This window comes from Quercus robur, chromosome 9 (assembly GCF_932294415.1).
Source record: "Quercus robur chromosome 9, dhQueRobu3.1, whole genome shotgun sequence".
Lineage (NCBI taxonomy): Eukaryota > Viridiplantae > Streptophyta > Magnoliopsida > Fagales > Fagaceae > Quercus > Quercus robur.
In genome coordinates, this window is record NC_065542.1 from 31633883 (window position 1) to 31644511 (window position 10629).

Below are 10629 nucleotides of genomic sequence, written 5' to 3' on the forward strand. Positions count from 1 at the left end.
TGCCATGGATAGTGTTTTGTATGCTTCTATGGATGTTGTTAAGTGTAACATGCCATGTATTTGTGAAAATGCCTCTATGAGTGTTAATCCTCATAATTGTGATGACATGTTACATGAATATATGAGTGTTGTTGGTATTTCAAATGTCAAACTTTTGAAGAAAAAGGCTAAGATGTTTCATGAGAATTTGAGCAAGTTCTTTTGTGAAAATGATGATTTGATTGCTAAGCTCGATGAATCTAACAAATTGTTTGAAAAGTATAAGAAACTAGTTGAACATTCTCTTGAAAAACTAAAGGAGTTTGAATGTTTGAATATGACATTTGATGCTAAACTTGTTTTGTCTAACAAGCTAGTTGATCTTAAATGTGAAAATGAATCTCTTAAGATGCATGCCAAGTGTTTGATTGCTGAACTTATTGCTAAAAAGAATGAAAATATTTGTTGCAATCATGTTGTGGTACTTGATTGTAACCCTATTGTGTGTTCTACCTTAAAAGACAAATCAGTGTACATTCCTCTACACAAAAGAAATCAAAAGGTGGAGAGAAAGGCTCTTAAGCCAAAGCCTCCATTTAGGTCTCAATCTAAGGTTTTGGATGGATCTACGTTTATTCCAACTTGCCACCATTGTGGTGTGATTAGTCATTTAAGACCTCAATGTCCAAAGTTGAAGAGAGAACAAAACCATGTTGCTAGATCCCTTCCCAAAAAGCCTAGTGGACCTAAACACATTTTTTGTCACCATTGTGATGCCTTTGGTTATCTTAGACCTCATTGCTCTAAGTTTTAAGTTCTTAAAAGAATAAAAAGAAAAGAGAAACTTGAGGTTTTTGGAAATTGTGCTATAAAAGCAAAACCGGATTTGGGGAAAAATGGCTAGTTGTTGAAGAAAGTTTTTAATGTTCTTACCACCTTTTCTATGTGCATCTTCAATTCTCATTCTTCCAACCCTTGTCTCACTTCTCATGAGATACTCATTCCAAGCAATCATTCTGTTTGGATGAGAAAGGTTTCTTATGGTTGAGCTTATTCTCTTTTGGTCCTTGATCTAATTCTTTCGATCTTTGTAGAATCCTTTATGCATTAGATGCTTCATTGTCATGCATTTGTGCATATGCATCTCTTTATATGCATTGTTTTGTTTTTGTTGATCTTACTTTACATGTTCTGTTTTTTAGTGTGTTGAAAAATTCAAAAACCCATAAAAATTGATAAATCTTCAAAAAGTTTGATTGCTTGTGTTGTGTTTATCACATATGAGTTTGGCCTAGTATCTTCGTACTAATGGCATAGTGCATTTACGATCTTAGTTTGTTATGTACGCATATCTATCTTTGTGGCAAAATATTGAAATCTATGTGTGATTGTTGTAAATTGATTTTCAAACTTGTCATGACTGATTAGTCAATAGTCTTGTTGGTTTTGATACATGCATAGACTTGTGCCTATATATCTTTCCACTTTTTATGTTTTTGCTTTATAGCTTAACCAATGTTAAATCTCGAAAAGAGATAATGAGCTGTAAAAGCCGTTACACATACTAGTATTTAACTAGGAAAAAGGGAAAGCGAATTATATTGAAATATATGGTGCCTCAAAAAGCCAAAGGCTTAATCTCAAAATTGAAATATCAAAAATTTAAGACATCGATATCAAAATTAGATGTATTGTTCTTGAATGATCAAAAGTTGAAAGAAGCTAAAAAGAAAAGCTTCAAAGATTTGTGATCATTTTCTTGTGGGATGTCATATATATTCATTTCTATAATTGAGATAGACTACTTGACTTAGTACTAGTTATGTATGACTTAATTGAATTGATCATTGAAATTTCACTCTAAACTAAGGACTATTCCACATTTGATACACACACATAACACACAAGTCTATTGTTTAATAAATGCTTATTTCATTTATGTGATTGTACATGTTCAAATGTGATATGTATACTCAATTGCTTGTTGATCAAACCCAAATTTTTTTTTGAGTATTTTATATATTTTTGAAAGTGTTTTTATACTTTCGTGTTTTGAGTTTTTGTTCATATTGCATTTCTAATGTTTTTCCTCAAAAACTCCTCCAGAGGCATTTTTACGAGAAGCTCGCGAGTAAGCTCTTATCACGAAAATGAGTTAGGAAAAACTTGATTTTCAGATAGAAACTTTCGCGATTGTCTCGTGAGTAACTCTTACCCGCGAAAGGTTTTGTGCTTCAATGGCATTTTTCACGAGTAACTTCGCGAGAAGCTATTCCGCGAAAAATGCATGTTTTCAGTTTTTAAAGGGGTGAATATGACAGTTTTTCAAACTCACACCCTTTTGCCTCCCTCGAGCCTCTCTCAACCCTACACCTATTTTCTCTCAAAAACCCAACCAAAACTCAAGTGAAATCTTCTCAAAATAATCTCTAAGGTATGTTTAATCAATCTTTTATCTTTTTTTCTTAAGATTATGCCTTAGATTCTAGGTTTTGCATGAGTTGGGTATATTTTTGAAAAGGGTTGGGAATCTTTAAGTTTTGTGAAAATCTTTTCAATTTCTTGATTGGGCTCTGTCTCATTTGCTTTGTTTGTGTTTGTGTTGGCCCCTGGTGGCATTTTAACATGTGGGTTTGTATAGTGTTTTCTTAATAATATATTTCATTTATCCAAAAGAAGAGAACTAGGTCCAAGGTCATGTAGGTATGCAACTTTGGAAAATTTGATTGACAGGAAAGTTAAATAGAGGAAATACATGAATTTGGTATAAAATTTCTGCTAACTATTGAAGTATTCATCCTCAAAAATTTTGGAAAAAAAAAAATGAGGCAGTGCTAATGTGAGTTGAAGTTACCCATGGAAAGTCAAATCACAAAGGAAAGAGGAAATAAATGAGCTAGTTTAAATAAATCTATGACAGAAGACAAGGTGGCTGAAATACCAGTAAATTAGAAATGAGGAGCTCAAAAATAATGAAGGCAATAGTGCAAGCAGAGGAGAGGTTATTCGACACTCATTTTCCCTTGTCTTTAAGCATGGGATGAATGGGTGTTCTGAGTCTTTTAGGTTGGACTTTTCCTCATCACAGCTTCTAGCTCTACTGTCTCTTGCTTCGCCATTAAAATTTTGCTTATTTTTTTCTCTATTCTCAAATATCAATTGACAAATGAGACCCCAATTATCAGATAAAGAAGCCATGAAGTGACAAAGCCCATACTTCTGCACTGTCAAGATTGTGCGACTGCTAGCTATTGAAGCTTTTAAGCAACTGTATTGATTCAACCAATCTGGAAGTGGCCCACACATCAATGCACATAGACTAAACATGACATCAGTTTCCAAATAAGAAACAAGACAACGAGGAGTTTCTAATTCCAAAGTGTCAAGGATGGTAACTGGATGCTTGTAGTCTATAAAAGAAGCACATAGACAACAGGTAAAAACAAATAAAAATGATAAAATAAAAGTTTTGTATTGATAACATCAATAATAAGATTTTGACCAGCAATAACACAATGAATGATATTCAATTGATAGCAAAGTATCCATCTACTGCAAATATTCTAAAGAAATAACTAGATATTATAGCTTTACTCTTTTAACTCAACAGAGTTACAGAGTTAACATGTCATTCAGACACACATCAGGAGTTCAAGACAATATTTCATCCTTGAATCAACTTGTTTAAATGAAAACAGAAAATAATGACATTTGTAAGTTTCGTATACTGAGACCCAGAAAAACAAGTCAGAACTCAGTAGGAGCCCTAATTCCACTGGTGCAGGCCTAATAAAAGGGCATACTCAGCACAAAATCCAAATACCAAGAAGCAAAATTTCCACAGCTTTGTAATCAAACAATGGGTGGCGAGGTGTGGGGTCAAAATCAAAAAAGAGAAAAAGAAAGGTCCTTTAAGTATTAAAATAGTTGTCCTACTTTCAAAATGATAAAAAAAAAAAAATAAAAAATAAATAAGGTCTCTAAAACATAAGCAACCAAGTTGCATTATACTTAAAAGAGAACTTTGCAAATAATTTTATCACCTTTGCTGCAAATAATAGGGCTTGAGAGAAGCAAAAGGAATTTCCTTGAATGTTGAAATTGCATGGAATGACATGCGTCTATTTGATTTTACAATATTATAAAAAGAGAGCAACAACAAAAGTTCTGAATCTACCCCCCCCCCCCCCGGCGACACAATTGAATAAAAATGACTACCATACAATCAGTTGCACATGTTTTATCGTCAGCTGCAATGTGACACTTTGTCCTTGCCAACGACGTCCAATAACTTCTTCATGCTTATCCAGTACGGGGCAACTGGCAGAAATTGGAATATGCAACTAGCACAAATTACTTAACGCATATGGCCCTTGTCAGAGATTAAAAAGAAAAAGAAATGCAACCATATGGCAATGATTTTTTAGTTAAAAAAAAGAAAGAAATATACAGCTACAAACAAACAAGAAAGATACAAGGGGAAAAGAGGTTACTTACAAAAAATCAAAGAAAACAAGTTGATCAGCTGTGCAGATTCATGTAAGCTACCCCTTTCCCTGGGATTCCTCTTCACAATCAGAATCACCTTGTCCTTGTGTGCTTAAATTCCCAATCCAATTTCCCAAATGTGGAATGAATCTTTCAATCAGATTAGGGAGCCGTATCCTCTTTCGGTGAGGTGCATCATTAGAGGTACCTTCTTCACTTGGTCCAGCTCCATCCCCATAAGAGTCATCACGGCTTCGCTTTATTTTGGTATCTTTTGCTGAATCTTGTAAATCATCCTCATAAGGAGTGATGATGCAGCTACTACACCCAGCCATAGTTTGGTTGAGATGTTCAATGTCTTGCTCAAATACCAAATGGGCCCCGCATTTGGTAACCTCCAAGCCTGGACCTTCGGTTTCTAATGTAACCTCAATCTGGCTGAATCCATTAGCGTTGACTCTATTCAATTCTTTCATCCAGCCCTTTCCAAAGCATGTAGAGGGATAATATTCCAGCTGAAGCTGATATGATTCAATCTTACGAATATCTTTGGATAAAAGAAGGTACGATGAGCCAGCTTCATATCCGTTGGCTTTAATGGAACGCCGAAGCTTATGCGTACATCTCATAAATCCACAATCATTAATACTAAAGAGTTTCTGGTGGAGTACAAAAACAATGCACACCACAATTCCCTTGAATTTGTTACATAAATGTGAAGGCACTTGCAAATTCACTGAAGCCCCCACATTTTGGTGGCTAAACCATTTTGGAATTTGACTTCCAGGAATCACGAGACTATATGAGCTTTGCTTACAGTGACTCTGAAACATACAAATCATGATGCTTAGAAGTTAGAACTTCATATGTAACACACACAAAGAGAGAGAGAGAGAGAGAGTGAGACCTTAATGAAATAACGTCTTAGCATTGTTGACAACACATCACCGTACCCTTGATTCTCAATTAATTTGAGGCAATTGTGAAGGTCGAGTGATGGGCAAAAATTGTAATCTGGGCTAATTGATAATGTTTCTAGTGAGTTACACCCTCTTGCAGTAATTGCCTCAATATTTGATGGAAGCTTTGGCAATGATCGAAGACTCGTGCAATAAGTTAAATAAAGAAATTTCAGATTAGATAGTTGAGTCATACTTTCAGGAAGGCAAACAAAATTATTTCCTTGTAAATCTAATTGTAATAAAAACCCCAAACAGCCAATAACATCGGGAATTTTCTGAAGATTGCAATAACTTAGATCTAGTTTGGTCAAAGAGCATAAGCCTGATAGAGTATGGGCCAACATGCCCATGGGATCTATACTTCTTTCAAGCATTAAAGGAAAATTGAGGAGTTTATTCGAAGATTTAGGTGATATCCCTCCACATCCATGAAGAGATAGTAGTCTGAGATTTTTTAAGAGATTGATGGATTTAGGTAGCCCTTTTATAGCAGTTCCGCTCACATCTAACTCCTCCAAGACTTCAAACTTCCCCAAATTTTCTGGCAATTCATCAAGTTTTAAGCAGCCAGATAAAGTAAGAATTTTTAGAGGCATCAAACTATAACAGGCAACCTCTGGAAACTTCTTTAGTCTTGAACAACCAGCAAGAATAAAAACTTCAAGAGATTCTAGGTTGATCTTTTCTGGAAGACTTTCAAGGCATTGGCAGCCACTCAAATCCAATCGAATAAGCCATTTGAGATTTCCAAGCGATCCATGAATCTTACATAGTCTTGTACAACCTTGAAGAATCAATTGCTTAAGATTTGAGGCTCCACTAAGGTCCGGGGTCTCAATCAAGTTTTGAGAATCACTCAGGTCAATGAGTTTCAACTCGCCTAAATTCTGTTAAAAACCAATAAATAATTTGATTAATTCAAGCCTTGATGAAAAGGAAGAAATTACACATATGCATGAGTGAAAATCTTACCATAATTCCTTTCCACAGTTGTTTGATGCGGCTGCAATGCATTCTGAGTTCAACAAGTTTGTTTGGTTGAAAACTAGATGGCATAGATTTTAAAGGATATCCATGCCATTCTATAACACGTAACTCATTAGAAAGATAACTAAGGCCTTGTGGAAGTTGCACATTACCTCTAATGAGGCCTTGTGGAGGCTGCATATTGTTAATTTTAAGCAATCTCAATTTTTTTATCTTTGAGAAGGTTTCAGCGTTTAAGTGTTCCTCTTTTTGAAAAGGCGTGTTTAGCACTATGCCTTCAATTACATCTGTTCCCTAATAACCAAGAACAATGAAAGAAGAATTATTGGCAAATCCTTAGAAGAATATGTAAGAATATATGAATATATATATATATATATATATATTTCTCTAGTAAAGAATTGTCAACTTACAGTATTATTCTTCAATATATGAAGGACATCCTCATAAAGCCACAACCTACTACGTCCACTGGGCTCTTTAGGGGATTCACAACGAACAATTTCTTGACCCATTTCTTGTAGCAAATCGTGCATCCACAAAGTTCCCTCTTTATTAATGGTTATGAGAGATTTGTCAATAAGAACACCAATATTGTAGTCTGGATAATAACCAAAACTTTGAAGTATATCTCTTATGCAATCTTTGTTCTCTCCTTTGAAAAAACAAGCAATATCTAAAAATAATTCTTTCTGCATGTATGTTAGCCCATCAAAACTTATTTGAAGAACATCCAAAATTTCTTTGTCAGGTTCTGCTTTAAGTTTATCTATGGCACTTTTCCATTCATCTACACTTTTATTAAACAACAAAGAACCTAAAACTTTAAGAGCTAAAGGAAGGCCATTAGTGTAATTCACAAAATACATAGACAAATCTACATAATTTTCTTTAGGATATGGTTTCTTGAAAGCACTCAAACTAAAGAGTTGCAAAGCTTCATCATTATTCAACCCCTTTGCTGTGTATATGTAATCCACACATCTTCTCAACAAATGGCTATCTCTGCCCGTTACAATGATTCTACTCCCTAGACCAAACCAATCATGGTTCCCAGCTAATGCTTCTAGTTGTTTTTCTTCATCAACATCATCAAGAACAATAATAACCTTTTTATCATGTAGTCTATTCCCTATGTTATTGATCCCCTCAAAAACATTCCATATATTTATTTTACTTCCCTTTAGGATGTCAGAAAGAAGTTGTTTCTGCAAAGAAACTAGATGTTGATTTTTAGTCTTTTCTCTTACATTGGCTATAAAGCTGCTAGCTTCAAAGCTACCTGAAATTCTTTCAAAAATATCTAGTGCAAGAGTTGTTTTACCCATTCCACCCATCCCGCAAATCCCTAAAAAGCAAACACCACCTAACCTTTCATCTAAATATAAATCCAACATTTCCCTTGCACAGGATTCTATTCCAACAAGTTTCTTGGAAATAGTACTTTGAATTATAGGATTCAATTCACTAGATATGCTTTGAAGGATTTCTTGGATAGCTGTTGATTCATGCCTGCAAAGAAGATAATAGAACAATAATTTTGATGACTTTATAATATAGCATAAATACTAGAGACAAAACATTCAAAAGACAATCTTAGATTTGTTTGGTAGCAAAAGGGGAATCCGAAAAGCGTATAAAATAGCACTGTAATTGAGGTTTTGATTTGTTTGGGTAATTTGTTCTCCCTATAGAGTAAACAATTTTCCACTTGTCTATCTCTACCAATACATCATTATATTATTTTGCATGTGTTTGATTGATATTATTCATTTTGAGGTGGTCTATATTCTTCAAATTATATTATATTGCACTATGTTTTCCTCTTTTTTTTTTTTTTTTTTTTTTTTCTTTTTTTTACAACTAAACTTTTTAACTTTCAATAAATTATTCAAATTCCTCAATACCTTAAAAGAGATTATCATGATAATCAAAACTCATAACAAAATTACACTTGATATTACTCAAATAATTGGTAAGCACATTCAAATATATAGCCACGATGGTGTAGTTGTAATTCCTATTAATAGGGATTTTGGATGGCGTTTCCTATGGGTGTAGGCTTGGAGTTAGCCAAATAGTTAATTTTTGTGTGTTGTGATGCTTGCTATTTTATTGTTTTGCGTGTATTTCACAACACAAATCATACCAACAACCTTTTAAATCCCAAGTTTACTGCTTTCAAAAATGCATCTTATTTGTTTATTTCCAAAATGTAATCTGACCACAACTCGAATGATACAAGATTCTTGCTTGTTATAAATACTTATTAGATTCTCAGTTTTTCCATTACCATAGTAAGTTTTTTTATCATTACCATTGATCCAACTCAGTGTTTTTTAACTCATGTTTGTTGTAGTTTTTTCTACAACATCTAAGTTTTTATGATGATAATTCCAGTAAAATAATGAAGATTGACCCAATCGTAGAAAAAAAAAAAAAGATGCATCTATTTTTCCAAATATTTGTACTGCTCTCAAGGCAAAATGACCATAAGCTTCTTCATAGAGAAGGTGTTCCCAAGTTTTCTTTTTGAAAATATTTAGCTTGTTGACGCCTAATTTTTGCTAATAACGTTGGTTGATAACATATTAACAATAGCAAACAGCTGGTAAAAATGAAATGGGTATCCGCATGAGAAATCTATTATGAAAAGAAGTATAGATGGGATTAGACCTTGCATATTACGAACTTTGGAAATCACAAGCTTATTGATTAAGTATATGTCTGAACATAATTGTCCTGATCATGACCTATAATGAGTCCTGATACGCTTATGAGATAATAGTTATCGGACATTCTAAGCTCAAACGAGGCAAGTACTTGAATTGAGGCAAAGCTTCCTTGAATTGACAATTCACTTATAGAATGCAGATTACCAAATTTGTATCTTTATTTTTTTGTCTATATTGAATAATTCAGTAATAGACTATCATGTCTCAATCTATGCAAAGGCACTTCAACCAAAGTCCAACTTGAGCTTATAATTTCCTAAGTTCATAGCATACATACAGGGGGGCAAACTTTAATTTTCTCTAGTTGGATTTAACTAGAAAAAGTAAATAGTGGGATTTTTTTTTAAATAACGCAGGGAATCTTTCTAAAAAAGAACCTAGTTATCGGGTAATCTAAGAGCAATCACCAAGTTTACGCTCATGCCAAGAAGCAAGTTGGAATAGTTTTAGAGAGCAGAAAATGACAGTGTATATAATAATGTGAACAAAGGTACTCTTCAAAAAACAAAAGTTACCTATCATTTATATACCATCCGGAGATATTGCCCACTTCTTTCAATGCATCTTTCCAATCTTGCACATCCTCTTTGTTAAACATGGGGTCTTTCTCATGTTTAGTAAAGGTTTCAGCAAGATTTTCCATCTGGTTTCGTACTTCAGAGTAATCCACATGGTAAAAGACGGGCAAAACTGTTAATCTGGTCTCCATCATACACTCAACAATCTTTGCTAGTTCAATTAGGCACCACTTTGAAGAAGCATAGTTTTTTGAGATAACAACAATTGCATACTTGGATCCTTCTATTGCTTTCAAGATCTCAGTAGAAATATACTTTCCTCGCTCAAGTTTCTCATCATCCCTAAAGGTGATAATACCCTTTTGTTTCAAAGCAGTATAGAGATGGTCTGCAAAAGTCTTGCAGGTGTCAAAACTGCAAAAACTTAGGAACACATCGTATTTCCAAGAAGAAGAGGAAGAAGAAAGAAAGGAGGATGTTTGAGTGGCCATAGAAAGGATTGGACGCAAAAAAAAGAAAAAAAAAAAGACCTTAATAGTTTTCAGTTTCAGTATGCATAAACTGAAAAATTGTTGACGGGAATATCTTCGAAGGGGAAAGCGAGTGAAATTGAAATTGAATTGGGTTTTAGCGTTCAGCTGGGAAGAAGATGAGGAAGAATAAAGATAATAAAGGTAGGTCAGCATCAGGATGATGACATTGATGAGATTGCAGTGCACGAGAGAGAAGGAAAAAGCAGACAAGCTATAAAGGAGCTTGTCGGTGTTGGTGTGCCTTTTTCTTTTTCTTTTTTACAAAAATTGAAAAAAAAAAAATTTAAGGTAAATTTCGAGTCTTTCGCCTAAAAATTGCAAAAAATAGAGTTTGTTGTTGTTATAGGTATTGTTGAAGTTATTTGGTAAAATGAGGAGAGAGACTGAATTTCGGCAACAATGTTATCGAAATTGCAAGAAAAATTAT

At 33.9% G+C, this 10629-nt stretch overlaps 1 protein-coding gene across 1 annotated transcript; it reads right to left on the minus strand.

The window, feature by feature from the left end:
• Window positions 1-4043: 4043 nt before the first annotated feature.
• Window positions 4044-10400, minus strand: LOC126700587 (TMV resistance protein N-like). The gene is made up of 6 exons (XM_050398779.1): window positions 9667-10400; window positions 6830-7928; window positions 6402-6710; window positions 5375-6316; window positions 4477-5291; window positions 4044-4299 (listed from the first exon to the last, which is right to left on the minus strand). The coding sequence occupies exons 1-5, from the start codon at window positions 10353-10355 to the stop codon at window positions 4524-4526; spliced, it is 3807 nt and encodes a 1268-aa protein (XP_050254736.1). The 5' UTR covers window positions 10356-10400; the 3' UTR covers window positions 4044-4299; window positions 4477-4523.
• Window positions 10401-10629: the final 229 nt, after the last annotated feature.